Source organism: Macrobrachium nipponense, chromosome 3 (assembly GCF_015104395.2).
Source record: "Macrobrachium nipponense isolate FS-2020 chromosome 3, ASM1510439v2, whole genome shotgun sequence".
Lineage (NCBI taxonomy): Eukaryota > Metazoa > Arthropoda > Malacostraca > Decapoda > Palaemonidae > Macrobrachium > Macrobrachium nipponense.
Window position 1 is genome coordinate 96,388,394 of NC_087202.1, and position 25,000 is coordinate 96,413,393.

The window sequence follows — 25,000 nt, forward strand, 5'->3', positions numbered from 1 at the left end:
TTCAAGATGTTAATGGGGCATAAAGTGGAAGGTTCCACAGATCTTGAGCTGTTGTTTGGAATTTTATAATAAGCCAGATCTTACCCGTAAGAGAGCTATGTGGTTTTTGATAATTAGAAATTTGATGATAAGCTCAAGTTATATTGAGGGAAAACAGAATATATGTAGTAGCGGATGCCCTTAGTAGGTCTTTGTGGATAGGTAAGGTGCCCATGTTTGTTATGTAACTGGTGAATGTACAGACTGGGATTTGAGCCTAGTAGAGTCTAAACAAGATAAGGATGAAGTTTTGGCAGAGGTAAAGGCTTTTCTCAGACGGGAATCAGTAAGAAAAGGTTATCCGTTGCCTTTTGCTGGTCAGGAGTTAAAGGGTAATTTGCTATTTAGGAAAATTAGATACAGACTAAGAAGTAGTACTAATAAATGGGATACAACACAGACAGTGGCCCCGAAAAGTCATATTTTGGGATTGAGAAGACGTATCAGAAGATACGTGAGAAGATTTTTTGGAAAAACAAGCCCTCTTCAGTAAACTAATATGCGAAAGGATGTTTAGTTTGTAAAGCATGTAATCCTGCGAGGGTTACTACTTGTAAACTGGGTTCTTTTCCTATCCCTAGTGGGACTTTTCAGAGGGTGCACATGGATATTTCGTTGATTTTTTTGTGAATCAGAGTTTGGTTGCAGACATTCATTAGTAGTTCTTTGACGAGCTGCCAACATTTGTGGAGATTTTTCCATTAAAAGAAGAGGTTACTATAGCATTTTTTCATGGGTACCCGAGGTGCTTGTTGCAGATAATGGAGAATTTGTGAATAAGACCTCGGAGTGCCTTGTGGAAGTTATGGGGATACAGAAAGTAACTATTCTCCCGTATAGACCTGACGATAATGGGTTATGTGAACGAGCCGATAGGAAAGTAATCGAGGCTCTCAGAATCCCTGTAGGCGGCAATGATAGGAACTGAGACTGATATATAGATGCTGTTCGTCATAGCATTAATACTACGGTTAGTGATACCATTGCTATGTCTCCAGTAGGTATTGTTTGGCTATACAGCGCGAGACGTCAGAATTGTTATCTATTCCGTCTCGTTGAATTGATACTACAGTTAAATCGCCTTAGTTGTAATCTTGACTCAAAGATGCTCGGAATGGTTGAGAGAAGTAATGCAATATCAGATAACGTAAAAATTGCAGTTGGAGATAATGTATTCTTAAAAAATAATGTCAGGAATCAGTTGAATTACATAGTATATAATTAGGGACTAAGTTCGAGGGTCCATTTCGGGTTGTGGAAGTAAAGAGAGGAAATAGATTCTTAATGAAAATACAGGGTTGACTAAGTTAACGTATATATCTAAGGTCAAGAGGACAACGTAACAGTATATGGGGGCTTGTTTGCTTGTTTGTTTTTTTTTTCCTTTTTCCTCTATTGTAGTTCTCATCAGTTTTATGCTTAATTGATCTGAACGGTTTTTTGTTGTATCTCTCTCTGCGCAACTCCGGCGATTAAGTGTAATTTTCCTCAGTTTTTCTTATTAATGATGAATTAATATTGAATTCCTTTATCAGTTACGTTTTCAGTGTTGTTTCTGGGGCCTGCCTTTCTACAGTATGCGTACTGTTTGTAGAATTTCGCGGTCGCGGCTAATCTATGTTGTGATGCAGACGAACCGTAGAGTTTTAGGGTGGGGCATTTTTTCTTAGTCTTGGAAAAGTGAACAATATGTCGTAATTTCCTGTTGGAGGTTTGTTATGACTTACGGGGGATGGTTGTTTATCTATGATATGCGCTGTAGTTTTACATATACATATAAATATATATATATATATATATATATATATATATATATATATATATATATATATATATATATATATATATATATATATGGCATATGAGAGAGAGAGAGAGAGAGAGAGAGAGAGAGAGCAGCAGCACCATGTTTTGTCAACTGATATTGGAGGTGTTGTTACTGAAAACAAGTAAAAAACAAAAACAAAAATATGTGATACGATCTTCGAGAATTTATTTTGAGTCTTTCCCAAGTTCAGAATAAGCCCCAGTGAGCGCTGACATAGAGAAATTTCGTCATGCAAAACAAAGCATAAACGATATTGTTCAAGGAATTATTCAGGTGAGGAGGCTCCCAGGACTTTTGCGTTTCAAAATGCAACGAGAAAAACTATAGAAAAAAGAAATAATTGGACTGTCATACTGAATGTTTAAAAGGCTCTTGTTCAAACATGAAGGAACTCCTTATTAATAAAGCATAAAAATTTGCACGCTCTTTATTCGTAAGCAAAAACTTCATCATTCTGCAACATATGCAAAACAGAGCACAAAGAAAAATTGAAAGAAAGAAAGGTTATTTGGATTTTTTTAGCGCTTGCTCCACTTGTAAAATCTATTCAAAATTTCCTACCTAAACATTAGTTTGAATAATCCACGTAGAATTTTACAAAGAATACTGCGTTTGCAAAATTCACACAAAACTTTATCTTGAATGCTCCGTCTGAAAAATCAGCGTAAAACATTTTATCGAATAATCCGTTTGAATATTTATGGAGAATTTTATACCGACCGAGTATTTACGTAATCCAACATCCGACAGCTGATCACGACACGATTGATTCCTGTAGGGTCGGGGGTGTGTTCGCACTCCCTTCATTAGGAGAAACAAATCCACATTTATGTAAATGTACATATATTTAAATTGAAAACTGTAAGGATAACTTTCGGTAATCTGTTCAGTTCCCCTTTTTAATCCCCCGATTTATGGTTGACCGGTTTCATAGTTTATCAACAAGTTGCTTATCCTAGCAATTTTAAATCTGAATATATGTACATTTACATAACCATGGATTTGTTTCTCCATTTGATGACTCATGCTGCTGTGAGCATTTTTTAATCACTATTATTATTAATTATTATTATTATTATTATTATTATTATTATTATTATTATTGAACTAAGAAATCTCTGTAACGAGGCTATAATATTGACAATTAAAGCCAACAGAAACAATCGCGGTTTAAAAGAATCTGCCTTGAACCAGTTTCTTGAGTCGACGCGTCGTAAGCGGTAACACTCCCTCCATTGGTTTACCATCAGGAGTAGTGAAGAGAGATACGGAACAGTACCCGAAAGTCTCTCCTTGTCATTTTTAACACAAGCGTTGTTTAATATAACCTCATACTTGGTGTTCCAGTTCATTATTACCATGGCTGATGTCAAAATCACTTATCGTCTGCGTTTACAGTGTAGGTTAGTAACCGAATCTATACGGCACCAAAGATCAAACGTCACCGACTGACCGAGAAGGCGCAGAAAAGGTTTCTAGATTATCAAGTGGTATTTGTGGACTTGAGAGAAAGACGTCATGTTGCATTGCGATAATGGCTTCTCCGAAATACTTTATGCATCTTCAACATGTCTGTCTGGCCGGGATGGTCACACCGTGTGAATCGGCCCTGCTCACTTTACAAATCTAAGTAAAACTTGATAACGAAATAATCCGTTTGAAAAATCTGCATACATTTCAACCGATAGGATTCTAAAAACTGAACAGAAGTGGAGCACAACAATAAACTATTTACGCAACACCCAAGCAAGTTCATTATAAGTTTTACCTCATTAACGCAAATGTGCATTTGTAGTTGTCAACAAAATTGTATTCGATGATGTCACAGAGTAATCAGTCGTATGGCAGCAAGTTCTTATCAATTATTCTTCAATAGTGTTTACTTATGTAAAATTTATTACATTGCTCCTTGACGTAGCAGATTCACAATCAAATATTTCCCCAACATTCATTATTATAAACAAAATGAAAAACGAACTTCCCAAGAAATAAATAATTCGTTGATTGAATTTTACGAATAAATTCACTGATAAAAATTCCCAAATTGCTTTGCCTCAGGGGATTTGTCAACGCTATTGCTTAATCTAAAGAAAACTATTCAACAAAATAGTTTTATCCTTAAGACGAAAGCGATTTGAAGAAACATGTGACAAGGTCAGTTACTTGTATTTTGTACAGATGGGAAACAATCTTATCGTTTCGAATAACTTCTAAAACACGTCTGCCGCCTACCGCCAAGAAATTAATATATACATACATACACACACACACACACACACACACACACACACACACACACATATATATATATGTATATATATAGTAATAAATATGTATATATATATATATATATGGGTATGTATATATACTATATATATATATCTATACATATATATATATATTACATATTATAGTATAAATATATATAATATATATATATATATATTTATATTACTATATATATATAATATATATAGTATATATATCAATATATACTAATATATATCCTATATATATATATAATCTATATACATATATATACATTATAGTACTATATACATATATATATATATAATATATATATATCATATATACTATGTATATAAAGACACAAAACATACATATATATTACATGCATGCAAACATATACAAACCATGTGTTTGTATGATTGCATATAAAAACTTACCACCGACGAATTTCTATCACACTTGTGTGTTCCAAGAAAGTAGGAGAGCTGGGAGTCAGGTGGATCATCCTCCAGGTCACATTGGTTGATATCTAATGGCGTCACGTCAACATCAACACTGAGCATGCCCATGTCTCTGTAATGGTAAGGGAACCAAAGTTAAACCGGAATGCCTCAGTCAGTAATTAACGGAAGCTACAAAGAAATCATTTTGCAGTAATCAGACGGCAAAACAAATTCTATATCTGACTGATATTACACTTAATCTCGATGTATTCTTTACACTGCCATCCAAGATATAAAAAAAGAACTTTTCAACTATCGTAGACGTATCATTTCTTTCATATGCATGCATTCATTCCTACACACACACACACAGACACACAGACACACACACACACACACACACACACACACACACACACATATATATATATATATTATATATATATATATATATATATATATATATATATATATATATATATATATATGTATATATATATTTTTTTTCATGCGTAAACATACATACATACACACGTAAATATGTATATACTATATATATATATATATATATATATATATATATATATATAATATATATATATATATTATATATATATATATATATATATATATATATATATGCATGCATACATACATAATATAATATATATATATTAGGATTATATATATATATACATATATATAATATATATATATATATATATTATATATATATATATATATATATATATATATATATATATATCATATATTATATTTATATATGCTATATATATATATATATAAAATATATATATATATATATACCATATATATATATGATATATATATGTATATATAGATATATATTATATATATATATATATATATATGATATATATATATGTATATATATATATTATATATATATATATATATATATATATATATATATATATATATTATATATATATATATATATATAATATATATATATATATATATATATATATATATATATATATATATAATAGATATGATGTATAGCTTTGACATTTTAAGAATGCACTTTTCATTTCAGGACCTAACCTTTAGTTAGCATTGCTTACTACATGAAGCACCTAACCTTTAGTTAGCATTGCTTACTACATGAAGAAAGACCAATAAAATCATTATAAACCTAAGTATATTTCAAGGGACAATGCGAATTTTATTACTTTCTCTGCATCATTAACGTAGAAATGGAAACGAAGCTTACTCATTATCCTATTCACGTATCCAAAGAGGGATATTTAAATCAACCTGTTGCAACAAGTAGCAGAAATCTTATACGAACTTGCCCAAGTTTGTGTATTTTTGTCATTATTCTCCTCCTCTCGAGCGGCACTAACCAACCAAATACAAATTACCTCAGATTTTTATTTTCTATTTCGAAAAATCTTTTGCTCTGCATTGTAGTTCCCAAGTTTGTCGTGTTCAAGGCCAAATGTTCAATTTAATAATCATCCGACAGTTACGCTTCACTGAATTCGTGAAAATAGGATACCAGATGCATAGACTTTTATAATCCGACTAAATTGTGGCATATAATGTTTTCATCGTATCTCACAAACATCGGCACTTCCAGCTCACATACATTGAGAAGGAACCTCGAGATAGGTGACCGATCTTTCTGTCCAGTCTATGGTGTCTGAGATACTTGAGGTTTATCGAAACTCTTGTTTTCCCTGTAAGTAATGAGGGTCTTGGCACACAAACATACATATAAATTACATGCATGCAAAGATATAAAAACCATGTGTTTTTATGACTGCATGTAAAAACTTACCCTTAGATGGTCCACTTCGTCAAATATTAAGTATACTAATCACACTCTCTATAGTTCAGTTCTTTAGCAACAGGAAAATCTCTCCACTTCCTACAAAGAAGATAACTTTTCACTTAAACCTAATCCGGTTCTGCTATGCCGAATTTGACGATACTACAGAATATTATGGGCAATTAATAGGTGTTTTAACCCTTGGTATAGCTGGAGACTCTGTTAATTTCTGAGAAGGTTCTTTGGTAAAAACGCTAAAAGTTTCTGCCAATACTCGAGAGCTTATCGTGTAGATTGTATTAAATCTTGAATACCTTTATATCTTCCTTGCCATCCATCCGTTCATTAAAGCTATACAGTTATTCACTCGACTGAAAAGATTATGCTTGTCAGGAGAATAGAAAAATGAAATCTACATACACTAAATAATGGACACAATCATAGTTATAATCTAAGTTTTAAGTGAATAACCACGCGGCATTGAGCAAGTATTTTTACTATAAGAAAATTATAATTTTCTTTACATAAAAAGTGATCACAAATCTAATTCCATCACATACACTCATTATATATATATATATATATATATATATATATATATATATATATATATATATATATATATATATATATATATAATATATTATATATGTGTGTGTGTGTGTGTGTGTGTGTGTGTGTGTGCGCGTGGTGCGCGCGAGCGCGTTTTCTTCTCATTCGCAGCACCAGTTACCAAATAACAACCCTTAACAAGATAGCTAATGAGGACTAGCGGCCAAATAGATCTGCACGAACGAACTGCCTTCACGGACCTGTTAACCGGACGAATTAGCTATCCACTTGTTTATATATATTTGTAACAAAAAATTTAAATTAGATGATGGACCTGAAATTTACCGAACTTCGGGTAGCCTTATTTTATCGTTACTGGTATAGTGTACGCTTAAATATGCTCTGAGCACATAACTGTTTTCTTCTTACAATTAAAATAAAATCAAAGAAGAAACGCTGTCGTTTTTGTTTTGTAATCTCCCTTTGGATTGCATATATATGTATATATATGTATATATATATATATATATATATATATATATATATATATATATATATATATATATATACTCAGCTTACCAGGCATTTACGTATTAGTCACAATGATACCTACGCTGATTAAGTCGAAAAGTGAAGAAATCTTTATGGTATACTATTGTTATTATTACATTGGAAAAAGTGGCCAGCTTAATATCATTACATGCTAAAACGTTATGATCCTAGTGTGCCAATGATTGTGGTCACCTCTAATAATATGTATCCGACAGCTGAAAAGAAGACTAATTAGGTAAACAGTAAAATATTATACTTTGTTAAGCACACAAAATTCAATTTTTACAATGCAATCTTTATCACTATCTTTATTAAGACTTCTCTTGACAAAGACCAAACACAACCTACGACAAGACCTCATGAAAAGCGTATTCATTCACCAACATTGCACATAAGCTGTTGATGTCATTCCTTCCAAAGGCAGCTGAAGAAAAGGGTTAAATAATCACTAACTGGAGAAGTAGTTTCCAATATTACAAGGAAAAAATTCAGAATACATGTGTCCCCTTTTTATATAACGGCACCTAAAATAATATATATATATATATATATATATATATATATATATATATCATATATATATATATATATACATATAAGTTCAATTAAGGCTTAGTTTGCTAAGAAAAAAATTTATTATGTAGCCCCGTAACTCGATCGCTTCTACTGCCTTGCATTGTTTGCCCTTACAAAGCACTATTATACGTCACTAAGTCCTCGGTATTTCTCTTTCCCAAGGGTGAGTCACCCAGTGCCCTTTAGATGCCACTATCGGATGAAACTTTCATATTGATTTAAAGATTTATCATTAAGTATTATAATTCTGAAGTAAGGAGATACTGTAACTTCCAACGATTATTCATTACTGAAGCAAAATTAGTACCCCAGTAACTCAATGAAAACACTTAATTCAGTATAACGTTGCTAAATGTAAAATCATTAGCAGCTTTTAATTAATATTCACTTTCACGAAGTTCCTGATTTTCTGTACCAACTTTTGCGATTTAAATTCAAGAATAATATCCCGTTCTGCTACAGCACAGCTGAACAGAAAGCTAAAACATCTTTTCAAACAACAAGAGAGAGAGAGAGGAGGGAGAGAGAAGAGGGAGGATGAGAAGAGAGAGAGATGGGATGATAGAGAGGAGAGAGAAGGAGGAGATGACTGAGAGAGACGGGATAGAGAGATGAGAGGAGAGAGAGGTCACTCATTTCTGTAACAAAACAGTGGAGCACTGTCCAATGTAGTCTCCAGATCTCCATGGAAATAAAACTATTTCCCTCAATTCTAGGAAAATAAATGCACTCCGTGTACCTTTGGAAAAATATCTTACAAAACTGATATCGACGTCTTTGGAAGATGAGAAACATCAAGTACTCAACTTCCAACGAGTTAACATCCCATCTAGTTGCATAAAAGCATCAAAGTTTATGACTTTACTGTACATCATTTTCAATTTCCACAAAGATAAAACAATTCAGGGAAGTGTTCAAGATATACGAATGGTGTTAGGAAAGGAACTTTCAAGTATGGCGTTCGTGTGCACTTATGTATTTGTGTCACTATTTTGTAAGTCAAAAAGGTAATGGAGACCATCGTAACTTCAGGGTGTCTACTGGACTATTCTTATTGATTGTATATAAATAAAAGATAATAAAAAAATCTTTTCATTGCACAGGTATTGGGGTAAATATCTAATGAAGATATGGACTACTTTACCTTTAACAACATTCAGAAAACAAAACCCTCGAAAAATGAAAGCTAACGTGTATTTTTAATGAAAAAAATTTAAAAGATACATTTTAAACATGCGTAGCCTGTCAAGCAAACATTCACGGGAGACTTTTTTTTATCAAGCCCTCGTATAAGTGAATAAAGCTCTTTATTTTATTAATCATCACTATCATTTTTAAGGCGATCAACCAATCATACCTTAAAGCCACTGATTTCCAATGCATTCTTCTGCATTGCAATGCTATTAATCAAAAAAGGAAAAAAAAGAATTAAAGTGAATTAACAAATAAAGAGCAATTATTTTCATAAAAAAACAGTAGTCCCGAAAACAAATAGAATGGTGCATGGCGCTTAAAAAGACACTATAGCCTCTATGAAACTCACGAACGTAGGCATCAGTAACAGCGCCAGGAAGACCATCAACAATTTTACAATCAAAATTCGCTTTCTTGACAAATGAATTTTAAAATGTCCGACTTCATAGGCAAATGGCGCACGCTGGTTTCAGCGATTGTAACAAGACGAATTTTAAGTAGTAACAGTAAACAGGAACAATTTACGCCCTTGACAATGCTCAATGTATATACCTCGTGCCCCACACACACTGCTCAAGCAGACATACTCATATAAAACACACATTTCGAGATTGTAAATACGATGGAATTAAGACCAATTACCATCTCAAGTTTTGTCTTGAAATATATTTTTAGCACTATTTATCATCCATAGACACTTGACAGTTTCTGTGCATTTTGTCTTATATTTCTGAAACCGCCTTTGGTGTCTTCCATCCTTAAAATGAGACGTGAACGAATCAGAAATCGTGACATATTTCCTCCCAAGAGTTATAAGGCGGAATTTTTCTCTTGAAATCTAATCTTATCTTGTTGAAGGTAATTCGCAAAACAGCCTTAGTAATTAAAAGGATGGTAATAAAAGGGGAAAAATCTTATAACACTCCCCCAATGCAAGGGGTGAATCGCGTACAAACCTTTATTTGTTTCAGAAATCTTATCATGGAGAATAAAAAGTCGTGATTCAGTAATGATTACCTAAATATGTGCCTTGCCATACAAAACGTTTTTATCAACATTGACCGATTTACAAAAGGACTGAAAATAAAGTAATACACATGAAATCTAAACATAAAAATAAAAATTATTCAAAATAATTATTAGACCAGTCTCCTAACTTCAGTTATTTCTAAGAAAATTTCATCTCTGCTGCCGTCTCCAATTCCAATGGATTTTTACATACACACTCAATGTATTCATTAATTTATGAGTTCATACATGCAGTCTTATTTTATTATCGTGTTAATAACTCGCTAACTGAAATCACAGATTTAACACTGAATGTTAACTTTAAAATTTACGGGTAAAGTTTTCTCTGAAAATCAAATGTTTTTTTTTCTTTTTTTTTTGTAAAAACATGAATTTCACCCATTGCCCCGTTAAAAGGCACAACTAATTTTTTTCTTTACTTTCCTCATTACCAGATTTATTATGCAAAACAACAAACATTAATCTGAGCGGTGAATTCAGCCTGTCATTAAAAAGTTTTTTAAGAAATTTCCAAACTACCAATTCCATTTGCATAGTAATCCTGGGCATAATCCAATAATCCACTATTTACGGGAACAACGTTCGATTATTCTGTTTCTACTCTCGAGGGGAGTTGCTTCCGCTCTGGATATTTCATTTCTCCGTTCAAACACGGGCAGAGGTCTCATTCTTCTCGCATTTTTATTGTTATTATTATTTGTTTTTCTTCTCGCGGTTGAAATCGACAGCGGCATTAAATAAATCATTCGGCCTTTTGAGACCCCACTGCCTAACTTGCACCTACTACCTCCCACGGCTTCTTTCAGGCTCTCAATCTGTTGGCTTCAGTTCTGAAATTAGTTGAAAGTGAGGCTTCGCCGTGAGAAGAGAGAGAGAGAGAGAGAGAGAGAGAGAGAGAGAGAAGAGGAGGAGGAGGAGGAGGAGGAGGAGGACATAACCGGACAAACGAAGGACGATCAAATCCCACAGTTCAGCAGCAAAAGCTAACCGACGACGACTTTTTTTTAATGACATAAATTGAATGATATAATCACTATTCATGATCTTTTTTAAACGAACGAAAAATTACTAGAAAACTACACAGTTGCATTACTAACATAAAATGATGGATACGCAACAATTCAATTCATTCTCATAAGTTACAATTTACGAAATAAAAGAAAGGTGATCCTATCGAATCTGAATACACGAAGGATGGTCAAAGATAACAGAGATCAAGGATGAAAAGGCAGGAAATTGGTATACTTCGGATGTTTAACTCATGCCTGCTTTCTTCCAGTTCACTGTCAACATCTAAACAGGTGGAGCTGCATCAGAGAGACTTAAACAAAACGTACAAATTAGTCTTTGAGAGAGAGAGAGAGAGAGAGAGAGAGAGAGAGAGAGAGAGAGAGATTTCGTATCCAAGCCTACGGTATCCGACCTATTGCTAGACTGGAATAACACCTACTACACAACAACCAATGACTAACGAATTAGAACAGCACGCCGCGAAATTTTTAACCATGACATAGAATGCCAGTCAAGGTTTAACTAAATGTCACGAGAACTTTTGCAAAGAAGAAAGAATGACTTTTACACAATGACTTCTCTTTTCCCAAAGAGAATAGATCCCGTAACAGCTGAGAAGCTACTTTTATTTACGATAGCTATTTGTCAAAAAGAAATCCATCCGTTAACAGAAGGAGTTTACTAGGATTGCAATTATACATCATTATGGCTAATCGCTTTTCCTTTGATGTTGGAACCAAAGAGGCAAGTAACCTAACCTGATGCCCTAGTTCAGGAGAAATTAAATCAAAAGACAAAAGAGAAAGGGGGGAAAGGCAAGGTACAACTTCGAAAGAGGGAAGAACAACGGTAAAAACCCAGTCCAGAAGTAAATGGTAAGAAAGAGGAACTTAATCAACTACAAAAAAGAGCTACGAGGGAACAAAGCTAAGGTTAATACTTGACCGCTAAAGGCGATAGAAGGATTTACTCTTCATGCTAAACTAAAGCAACTGACCGAGGTATACCTGCAACAAAGAGGAAGCGAAAGTAACCTCATTGGAAGGGGCTAGTTTTAAGCTGAATTTTTAAATTTTTAAGGTTTATGACTAGAATAAGGGCATTTTATTTAATCCTGGCCAAAATAAATACGTAGAAAAAAAACCCTGATACGCTAGCAATATTCTAGAAGTGGAGACATGTGGCTACAGTCTTGTCAATTGTTTAATGGAAAAATATCTATTCTTTAAACAAAACTGTCCTACTTTAAGAACTTCTTTACAAGGGTAAAAATGGAAGTTGATATTTCAAGTTCACTAAAAAAAATACGCAATATTTTTCAACAATATTCTAGAAGACTCTTGAACAATGTTTATTGTCCTGAGTTATGGTAAAGCAAACCGAGTTTTGGAATGAGAGCAAACGAAACATATTTTTCCATTTCATGTTGAAGGCGAGTGAAAATCACAATAATTTATTCGTCCGAATAAGTGGAAACGTAATAAAAGAGCTTTAGTCTAAAAAAGCATAAACATATTCATATACGTAATTGAATATACAAGGGAAGTAAATACGAACTGTCATTACATTTATCAAAATAAAGACTTTAATTTAATTCTGACATGTATTATGCTTTGCTGAAAGAGTAAGACTCAAGAAGGAAGGTATTCTACCGACCACCAGTGTAGGAAAAGAATATAATATACATTCTGCCAGAAACTGTGACCTGAGGTAAAGTAGGTAATCACTAGTTATCTTAAAACACTGACAAACACTCTCTTTAAATTTTGTTAAAAGTTCTTGGGTTATTTACTTTAAAATATAATTTTTCCAGTTGTTATATACTCGGTTAAACGTTATAATGTTGTACACAAACGTTAAATGAAACAACATTCAAATACTTCCATGATGGCCCTTCACATTAATTCACTGGCCGAATAACAAAAACTTAACCTTCTCTAGCACAGCCCACTCTTTCACCGTTTATGGTATTTAGGCTGAAATCTATATTTAGAATCTGCTGGACACTTATTTACGAGATACATGCATATGTAAATGTAATAAGCCGATTGACAGTTAACTTCTCTAATTCCTTCATATTTTGGATATGCTTGTCACCACTAAGCCTGAGATCCAAATGAAGAACCAACAAATGCAGTAGGTATAAAGTTAAAAGAAATTATAGAAATTATAGAAATATTTCCTATGAAAATTTTGCATCACATTGAAAGTAGAACAGACCAATTTTGCTGCATCGCTTCTAATATCTATTACATTTCTAAACCTTTCAATGAATATAAGCGAGCTCCCATTCCACCGACGCGGAAACCTTAAGACTTCTACCGATTAATCACCACAGTTATTTTTACCCGGCAGATATCGAAAACATGTTGTTAATCCAATAGCCCTCAACGAGAAAAGGTATTGAATGTTTTATAAATCAAAGAGTGATTACATTTAATAAAACGGAACCCTGGATACTGGATGAGACCTGGGATATAATAAAGAGTAGACAAATGCAAATGGTACTTTTGCAGAAGGATTTCAGGGAGATAAAGAACTCAAAGTAGAATGCATTAAATATTCAAGTCTTGACATTGAAGTTAACTGAAACGCAAAAAATAAATAAGAGAAAGTGGAGAGAGAAATATAAACAGAAGGATGATACTGAGAAAGCATCAGGTGCATTGGCGTTTGGATAGCCTATAGAATTATTACTGGATTAACTATACTTGAAAGAAAAAGGGAATATTTGTCAAAGTGAGGGCTGGAGCAATTATAATATAAGAAATAAGAAGTATAAGGACAGTGATGGGCGGAAGATTTATGAGGTCGTGAATAAGAAGTAAGAGAGGGATGATCTGACTGATGTACCATAAGTTGGAGAAGACATTGTTATCCTTATGAATTAATGTAATAATATTTTTTTTAATGGAATCCGTAATAAACTTGGATGAAAGCACCGGGCCATGAGGGAACTTCAGCTGATGAATATAGTTGAAAATGATAGTTGCTTCGCATATTAAGGAATGATCAAACGGCCTGATGATTTAGAACTGGAAATCATGAACAAGAAAGGAAATACAAGTGATCTCGGTGGAATTCGTAACATCAGTATAACCTTACGTTGATTGTTGTATCAATCTTCGTCAAGCTCATTCTTAATATGCTGTAGAAAGAAATTCATACAATGCTTCGTGGGGAGCAAGCTAGTTTTAGAAACGACAGGAGTTGTACAAAAAACAAATATTTGTGTTAAAACTTTCTGCTGTGGTGTATGGAATTAAAAAGTCACGAATACCTACAGATTTCCGTTGATTACGAGAAAGTATTTGACTGTTTCATAGTCCAATATGCTGGAAGATCTTGTGTCACTATGATATCCAATTTAAATATGTACAGGTAACTTAAATATCCAGGAGCAAGGAAAATTAAAGGTAATATTGATAGATTTTTTCTAGTGAATCTGCAGTGAACAGTTGGCTGCTACATGGGAATGTTATGTCCCTTTGCTGTTTACCCTTCTTAGAGACAATGATTAGATTGAGTAACAATAAAACGTTGACAGATTTAAATATATTCATCGCAATATCTTCAAAACCTGCATGATGGTATATAACAAATATCAAGGAAAGGAACTCAAGATAAGTTCACAGTTAAACGAATATCATTGAATATTGTTTCATCAAGTCAAATAATAGAAATGTTATAAATTTAAGTCTTGGTTTATTTAAACTTGATGCTTTCATAATGAAAAAAGTTGTAGATAAATATAAGCGACAAAATTAATATATTCAGTTTTTACATGTTTTGGACTGTAAAGATACTTTGTAATTTCGGTTAGGGTCAAATCTGTTTAGGTTTGTGACCGTGTGATATCCGATAATCCTGGATTATCTTTTCTAATTTTTGCCATTTTGACAATTAACCATCTGGTATTCTTGATCTTGTTGTGTACCAGAGACTTTTCTCTCTAATCGTATTTCATTCGCTCCTTGACAATATCTTAGTAAAGATGAAAGCGCTTGGATTTCTGACTATCATTTTCGTGTGGTATTCGCTTATAATTCATATCATATAATAGTGTACATTAAAATCGGAAACCTGTCTTATAGTCCAAACATTTTAATCAGACAAAGGAAAAAGGAGATATAAGCATCATAGTAATAATGATAAATATGCCTTAGTGCTTTTCTAGCTGCAGGAATTCGGTTCTAAAAAATTATCATTCACCGAACTAGTATTTGAAAAGAAAATAGATATCAAAATGACGATGGAAAAAAACGAGGGTTTACGGCAGAAGAAATATACATAACTTGTTATGAATAAGTAATAAGCATATGTGAAAAGAACACAAAAAAAGAGCCTTCAACGGAAAATAACCTTTTCTGTTTTGAGCAGGAAATTCTCTGAGAAAAAGAGAAAATATATATATGATAACGCAAGCGGTAAAAAAAAAGGGACAATATAAATGCAACATGTTCAGGAAGTACCCAATTTAACACTCTTATAGCTTTATACATAAAATTGCTTGGGATATAACAACACAAACAAAGCCAAAATGACGTTTATATAGACACACACACACACACCCACACACAAATATATATATATATATATATATATATATATATATATATTATATATATATATATATATATCATATCTCCTCTTCGGGTACTGGAAAAATACTATATTTTGTCTGTGGCAACTGAACCGCTCTATTATTATTATTATTATTATTATTATTATTATTATTATTATTATTATTATTATTCATTTAACAAAACCTATTCATACGTAACAAGGTCACAGAGATTATTGACTTGAAATTTAAACTTCCAAAGAATATGATGTTCATCAGAAAGACGTAAAAGGAAGTAAGGAAGAGATCCTACTTATTAAAAAGATCAAATAAATTAATTAATAAATAGTAGTTTATCAAACTACAAAGAGAATAGTATTAGGACACGACATCCTCTGGGAGGCTGGAAGTTCCACAGTCTAACGGTGAGAAGAATACAGGACGCTGTGACTGGGAAGTTTGACAGCGAGGCACATTTACTGCATATTGGTGCTGCTGATCATCGAATCTGGTTGTTCTTTTGAATTAATTGTGAATGTGAAAGATCTCTGTTGAAATACTACTTATGAAAAAGTGACAAACAAGAGACCATCCCTCGATGGCCCGTGTCATTACTGCTACTATTGAAAACAGAAACCTACCACCACGAACTACTCTCTCTATCTATAAGAGAAAAGTCTATAGCAAACGTAGACAACCATGCCAGGTAACAGTACTCTAGTAAAGGAAGCACAAAGCCCTCTAACAGGTTACACCGATTTTATCACCGTTATGAATATATGAGGCTTTACAAGCAATACCTAACTTTCGAGCGGGCATTTGCTGAAACTTTTATTGGATGTTTCTCAAAACTTAGATGTTAGTCAAAAGTTTCACCTAGAATAATTAAAGGTTCAGACCCATTCAGCAAAGTTCCCTCCAAATGAAGGGGAGGATGGGGTGGGAAATGGTACGATATTTGCTAATCAGTGGTGTTTTCGTTTTACTGGAGTTCACCCTCATATTACCCCACTGACTATACCATTCCCTGAACCGGTCCACGTCCCGATTAAGGCTGAGGGCAGCTTAATTTCTCATAAGTGGATACTTTACTACATCGTAAGTGCTGATCAAATGTTTTCCAGGCCAACAACCATATCACTTGTATACACTACATATAGTAGTGGACCAAGAACCGCCAGACATAATAGGTCTTGGTTCACTAAAGATCCCATCCACAGCAACTCGCTGCTGCGCACCAATAACGAAATCTTGAAGTAATGCTAAACATACCCACCCACTCTTAGATTCTGAAGAGACAAAAGCCAACCTAAAATGGACACTAAAGCGTATGCGAGAATGCTTCTAAAAAGAATGTTTCCAAAAGGCCAAGTGTTTATAAAACGGTGATGTAAAAATACCGAAAAAGATAATTTCGGAAATGTTTTCGCAGAATAATAATAAAAAACGGCTTGCATACTCTTCGGCATAGAAACGCTCCTACATGAATACTTATGTTGAAATCAACAGAAGCCAGGAACTGATATAACATTCAACCTTCATAACAGCCTGGCTATTCTTCAAATCTCTCAGTAATTATTGCGCATGCTTTTCGAGAATCCACACAACCCTATGATCAGCTCGATAAATAAAACGCCACAAGGATTAAATCCATTCCTTTGACGTTTGATTTCGTCGGGCCTTTGCAACGCAATCATCGCGAATCCCCTGGGCTAAATATTGAGCTTACTTGATTTGGGGAGACGTCCTAGTGTTCCTCCCTGAAGACTGAGGAGAAGATCTAGGGCCTTCCGGTGGCACATCGAGCGAGAGAGGCACCGTGTAACTCAGCAGCCATCTTCTAGATCCGCAGTCAAAGTATGGAAAGGTCCACCACCCCATGAAGAACGGGGGCTTCAAGTTCTTCTGGAATTTTGTGGCGTTCTGGGCTGCCCAGGTCTCGTTGTAGGCGTCTTCGTACCAAGGTTTTTCCATCACGATGGCAGTTTGAAGCTGTTGGAAAACAGAAAACATCAAGTATATTTCATAGTAAAATGCACAAATAACACATGGCCACACACACACACACATACGTATACATCGTCATATTTGTTACAAAACCAAAATAAAGTGCAGGATTTTTTCCAATTGCTCGAAACTTGTAATTTTTATTTTTTTAACGGACTTTTCAAGTATATGATCTTTCCAATTTTACAATTTGAAATATGGAAGTCTTTGGTCTTTTTAATTTACGATTACATTCCTTCAGACATTGCTGTTTATTTACCATTTTTTTGTAAGAAATATTCCAACATAATTTTTACTATCATTTGTTATTGCTGTATCCATGAAAATGTGACTCTCCTTTTCCAAATTATTAATTTTTCTTAAACATTGCATCACAAATTATTAATACACATCAAACTTCACATACTTCATTGCACTACTGTTATCATTTAAGTCTTTTATCTTTTAAACTGACTTCCTTTACAATGGTTAACCTTCTTCTTTCGAATAGATCGCTCTTTTACGTATAGTCTAAGCCCCCAACCAAAGTACTTGCTACCTCCTCTCTTTATTATGTCCTCGGGGCCATTTGTATCGCTAAACTCAAATCACAGTTTCCTTACCCTATTACTTAAAGCCAGACCTTTGCTAACTGCTGAATGTTGTTAATCATGAAATACTTCGTTTATTTCAATTTCTACTCTCTTCTATATGTAAATTTTCTGACCATGGATTTCCATCTGTATTTTCTTATGGAATCTTTCTCGATGACACCGATATCTTTCGCACGGCAATCAAATTCTTAAACACATGATGTTTTTGTTTTCCAGAATAAGTGGCGTTTTCCCGGTTTAATCTCAATGCTTTTTTTTTATAGGTGCACTTGCCCACACTCAAATTTCCTATTATTCTTACTTTTTGATACGTTAATCCGGACATCATAAGATCGATTCCTCTAACTAAAAATTATGCACCTACTAATCTACAGATGTCCAAATTGAATTCCGATAGTCTCCGTAAATAGTTAGTGGCACGGTGCATTGTCTTAGAATTGCGCCTTTTAGTCAAACATATAGTTGCCCACAAAAGAAAAAAAAATAGAAATCATGCAATAACGTCTAATCATTAAACAGATAATTATTCGCGTGACACAGAAAACATATGATAGAGAGAGAGAGAGGAGAGAGAGAGAGAGAGAGAGAGAGAATTTTGCAACCTAGGTATAAGGGTTTCAAATCGATGTTCACAAAGAAATCGACTAATCCGAGTTAAATCTGCAATACTTCGGAACTAACAATTGAATGCTGTACAATAGAGAAACAATACATCATAACGAATGTCTGTTACTAGAATCCAGCAATGAAAAAAAAATATTTTTAAATTTTGCTCCATTTATCTGGGACCATCCTACGAAAGTCGGTTACTTCCGCATGAAAAAATTGCCGTAGTTATTCCTGTCTCTCTAATCCCATATTGTTCTTTATAGTAGCGCGAATACATCTTAATTAAAGTAATGACCAACTGATTTTAATGTTTGTGATAATGGTGGAGTGGGGGTTGTAGGGAGACCAGCACTGACATAGGTGGGGCTTTGGAGCTTCCGTTTCACAATCACGGCCCTATTGTTCCTAAATTCGAGGCTCTATCTCCGGAATAGTCTCAGAATACGAAGGGTAAAAGAATAGAATGAGCAATACCAATCTGCCTCTAAACAAAGCAAAATTTATACAGTAAAGTGAGCGCTACCGAACAAATACAAGAAAACTGTGTTATAAATATAACAGAATATAGCACCATTCAGAATATTCGTGGATCACTTTTAAATGACAAAGCATTGAATGGCAGGATTTTTAAGGATAATTAAGTGGCCACTCTACAGACCTGAGAGAAAAGGTACCCGGAGAAACATATCTTTGGTTTATGTGAAGAATTCCCTTCGTTTTATTCTGTTACCGTGCAGTGTAAACCTCTTAGTGCTACTATAGATCAAAAGTAAATTCCTTTTCCCGCGTCCTCAATGTCTGCATACTTAAGTAAGAGTATTTCAACCTTAAGATTGAAAGTTTGAATTACTGGTATAATCGTGGTAGTATCTATTTACTAACTATGATGTAAACATTTGCCCTTCCTCGAGTACGGGTCATCCCAGTTCCAAAACAATTCCTCAAACTGTTTCTCTTGGAGGTGAATTGAATGGAATATAGAATTTAGGCCAAACTCCAAGCACAGGGACCAATGAGGTCATTCAGCGCTGAAACGGGAATTGGCAGTAAAAATTTGAAAGGTGTGACAGGAGGAAAACCTCCAGTTGCACTCTGAATCAGTTGCCGGGAGAGAGTGGAGAGGAAAATTGAAGCAAGGAGTTACTGTAAAACAATCGACAGGAGTTGCAGCTAGGGGCCAAAGGCACGCTGCAAAGAATCTTATGTAATACCTAAAGTGGACCGCATGCAGTGCAATGAAGGCACTACCCATCTACGGGGGCTCTTGCAGGAGAGTAAATTATTCTGTTGACTGGATTTAGCGACTTCCCTTCTCGGTCTGAATAATCCGATGGTCAGGCAAATCCATCCACTTAACGGGTATTGCCGCCCAGCGCACCTCACCTCACGCGGTGCACTGTAGGCGTTACTTAAATATAGCCTCTAAATTCTGTACACCAAATAGATTAAAGCTTTCTAAAGTCTACGGACAGATAGCCCATTGTTTCACTAACGAAAATACTATAAAAATTACGATAAACTTTATTAGAAATAATTTTTCTCTAATGCTTAATATGGACATTATTCACTTTTCACATTTTCACTCTAATACATAAATCATACATATGCTATCCTAAAATTCTTGTATCTTTAACTCAAAGCAAAACACCTTTTTCAGACCTTTTTAGACCTTCTCTACCCAACCCCAAACAACAACACCAAAACAACAACAAACTAGTTTGTAGGCTTACTCCCCAAGTAAGCGAAAAACAGGGAGTAAGATGAAATACATACGGACGTTAACATCATAGCATACTGTAATATGACCTGCAGGTATATAAATAAAGCCAATATAAAGAATGAAAATAATGGGTGGATTACATAAAATCATACTCAAGCTTTGAACTTGAACACGTAAGGTTAAGTTCAAGCGTAAAAGCGGATATTAAAGCTACTTGACAGACGGACGCAAAGGCATCAAACACACCACGTTAAATGTGGGCGTATGAAAATTCACCAGGGAGAAACGAAGAGCTACATGTGTTACTAAACCAAGCATAAATGCATATAAATAAATAAGGAGAAATGTTTGTGCCATATGAATCGTCCCGTCTAATTTCGCCGTAGCTGCTATGAAGGATTTCAATTTTCCACCACTAAACAAACTATACTGGCTGCTTGGGGTATACAGCTTGAAGGCAGAATATTAAAAGTCGCCAGACATCACGCTAGAGTGAAGCCCCCTAAGAAAACCGAGAAGAAAAGAAACGAGATTCAGTTGTGGGTTCTTCGAAGCAGGATCTGAACATGATGAGAACTCCGGTTTCCCCTTGTCGAGTAATCTTCAGAGATGAGGATGAGATCTGCAGTCATTTCCAGACTAAGCAATCAAGATGTTATTAGTATAACTAGAAACGGGGTAAATTTAATCTCTGGGTAATCAGCGATTCATTTTCTGGGGAGAAGACAAAATATACGTGCGTTGACGTTGACCGCCCACAAGAGCACATATGATGTTTATGTACGTTGCTGAGGTAAGACTATTGTATAATCTCAAAGGGCATCGCCATAATTAGATGTGAAGGGGAGCATATTTGTATAATTAAGGCATAGGTTATGTTAATATGACTGCTTCCAAGTAAATATTAGTAACTTTCTTGCATTTTATAAGAAATTATCTTCAGCGCAGACTCATTATATTTCATTGAAATGGTCACATCTACTTGTTCTATTGAAAAGAAGCAGTTCAGCTAATTATACAAAAGGAACAGCTTTGTTAAATACTGTGTATGCATGTGCAGTGACAAGGATGAGTAAACAAATAATGTGTAACTCTGAGGAGATGAGAATATGTGTTCGGTTATTTTTCTAAATAGCTATGGAAAATTAATCTATTTAGTAACTAGGCCATGGTGGATATGAAAATTATAATCGCTAATAAAAAATATCGTGTAATGATGAGCAAATTTTTTCACTATATGAGTTATTCCTGTTAACGATCGATCTAAACTGAACATAATATTTTATTGACAAGCACTGCAAATGAGTTATGGAAATGCTCTTATTATTACCAACAATATGACAGATAGGCTGAAGCTGAAGCTTCCTTATTTACAAATAATGTACAACTCTGTGTGGTAATATTTGTTTAGTTATTTTTCTAAATATCCAGGAAAAATGACTCTGTACAGTAACTTAGCCGTTTTGATGGATTTCAAAAAAATCGTGTAATGATGCCCAATTTTTTTTTCTACTTTCTTGGTTATTCCTGTTAATGACTGCTCTAAACTGACTATAATATTTTATTGATAAGCATTGCAAAAGAGTTATGGGAAAGTTATTATTACCATATGAGAAATAACTCAAAGCTTCCTCATTTACTTCGGGTTCCAAATTAGGTTCTCTTTGCAGTTTCTCCTCAAGCAATTCACTTCCGAAATACTCTCACTCCGTTTCTTTACCTCGTCACTGTCAAAATTTACCGTATTTTCTTTGCAAACGTTATTCGTACGTCTCTCCCTCCCTACCATTAATTCGTATATCCGATATCTCTCCATTCCTCTCTCAATCGTCCTATCCTTCTAAATATTGAACAGACTGCCGCAAAGACTTTCCTTGCACGAGTACGTTCATACAACATATATTTCATCACAGGTTTCACAACGTTATTGGAGCCTTTCACAAAATTTCTCTCTCCTCGTAAGTTTCAAATAAGAAGGGTATTGACGACTTTCATAAAACATGTCTTTCTTCATTTGTTTCAAAATGGTATTGACGACTTTCACAAAAGTTCTCCTTCATCAAAAGTTTAAAAAGAATATTGACAACTTTCATAAGTTTGAAATTGGCACTAACGACTTTCACAAAAGTTCGCCTTCATCAAAAGTTGCAACATGGCATTGAGATTGTCATAAAATTTCTTTCTCATCACAAGTTACAAAACGATATTAACAACTTTCATAAAACACCTTTTTCATCCAAAGTTTCAAAACAGTATTGACGAATTTCATAAAGCATCGCTTTCATCACAATTTTCACAACGATATTGTTTACTTTCATAAAGTTTCTCGTTCATCCTAAGTTTGAAAATGGGATTGACGAATTTCAAAAAACGTTTATATCTTTCATCAAAAGTTTCAAATCGGTATCGATTACTTTCATAAAATTAGTCTTTCATCCAAAGTTTCAAAGCGGTATTGACGACTTTCATATAACATATCTTTCTTCACAAGTTTCAAAACAGTACTGACGAATATTGTAAGACTTCTCTTTCATCGAAAGTTTCAAAAAGGAACAGACGGCTTTCATAAAACTTCTTTCATCACAAGTTTCAAACACGAGTTGACGACTATCTTCTCTTATTCTACCATAATTATTCTTCTTATATTCATACACGTCTCACCAATTTCCTTGACGTCCATCACACTTCTCGTTTATCTGTTCTGTTTAATGAAAATGAACCACACTGTCATGCTCGTTCAGTTTAGACCTTCAGTTAGCCTCCGTCGCTCCCGTCACTTTCTGTCAATCAAACCTTTCCTTTACGTCCGCGTGTATACTCGTAGTGATCTTACGCTTTGCACTTTCATTTTCCTTATTATATAAATTTACACGTCTATTCCTCTGAAAACATTCCATCGAGTAGAAACTGCCAAATTGCAATTTCTGTTATAATGGAGCATCTTACTATTATGGTAACCTACCCATTCCCGACGACTTTTTACTGTCCGTCCTACTTGTTTACAAAGAGAAACGAGTCACCTGCATTTGGCATATTAGGTCTAAATGTTTATAATTAAAAATATATAGAGGCAACGCTGAGACTATTTATATGATGTAGAAGTTCGTTTGTGAAAATTCACCTGCTCAAAACGTCATCATTTAGAAACCGAAAAATGATGTAATTTCTTATTCCAGTTAAAGAACATTAAATCAGAAAAGTTGTCAAAGTTATTGGTTTACTTTCTGTATCAGAGGTGACTTCGCCTTTGGCCGGGCACCTTTTATGTTTTGATATTAGTGACGTTGTAAATACACCCAACCTGGACTTCAAATCGCAGCCCCCTACCCCACTTCCCCTAACACACACCCCCACCCGAAGAGGCGCAGATATGGATTAGATTGTCCGCGTGCAAGTTATAAACCTTTGTGTCAGCTCCAAACTATTTTTTTCTTTTTTTTCACAACGACATATTAGAAGTAAGACTGTACTAACTATGACAACCATCATGGTTGCAAGTAATAAAACCCGACCAGAATAATGCTAAGAAAAAGACCATTCAGTAAACACAAACCTGAGTGTCCGTGGTGGCCTTCGGCGGGTCTTGCGTGGGCGGGAACTGAGAGCGATTTGCATGGGCTTGAGTGAGGGACTCAGGCAACCGGGTGGCGTCGTTCTTCACCAGGACTCGTGCAGCCTCGATCTCTTCGTCAGACAGCAGTAGGTTACTCACCATCGTCTCCAACAGTTCTGGTCAAAAGAAATGGTCATTATGCAGCAGTCAATTTGATCTTATATATATATATATATATATATATATATATATATATATATATATATATATATATATATATATATATATATATATATATATATATGTAAATGTCAGTCTTTTCAATAACGTGCAATTCATATTTCATAGTGTCTCAAACACAAAATTTGTAATTTCTGAGCACTCCCGCATGGCAAAGTATATTAAACATAAACAGTTTCAGAGAAAACAAACGTATGCTAGTTTACCCAACAATTTTCTTTATACATGTTTGACTAGAATATGAGTTGCCTCTGGGCTACTTTAATCATTACTGCTCGTCGCAATAGCAGTAATCCCCGCTTAGTTATTAATTGTAATGTTTTTGCAGATTTCAAGGAGATTAAAATTCAAAGAGCCGTGTACCACTGTACATTTTTTTTAATAGGGGATGTGTGGGGGTGGCTTTCTTTGTAACTTCCCG

General features: G+C 34.2%; 1 protein-coding gene across 4 annotated transcripts in view; it reads right to left on the minus strand.

The window, feature by feature from the left end:
- LOC135221901 (probable G-protein coupled receptor CG31760) overlaps positions 1-25,000 on the minus strand; it is a 979,933-nt gene that overhangs the window by 207,857 nt on the left and 747,076 nt on the right. For all 4 annotated transcript variants that reach the window (XM_064259885.1, XM_064259884.1, XM_064259882.1 and 1 more), the window contains 3 exons: positions 24,340-24,515; positions 17,587-17,849; positions 4,555-4,690 (listed from right to left, as the gene is read on the minus strand). In XM_064259885.1, coding sequence (XP_064115955.1) covers positions 4,555-4,690; positions 17,587-17,849; positions 24,340-24,515 — 575 coding nt within the window. The remainder of the gene's footprint in view (positions 1-4,554; positions 4,691-17,586; positions 17,850-24,339; positions 24,516-25,000) is intronic.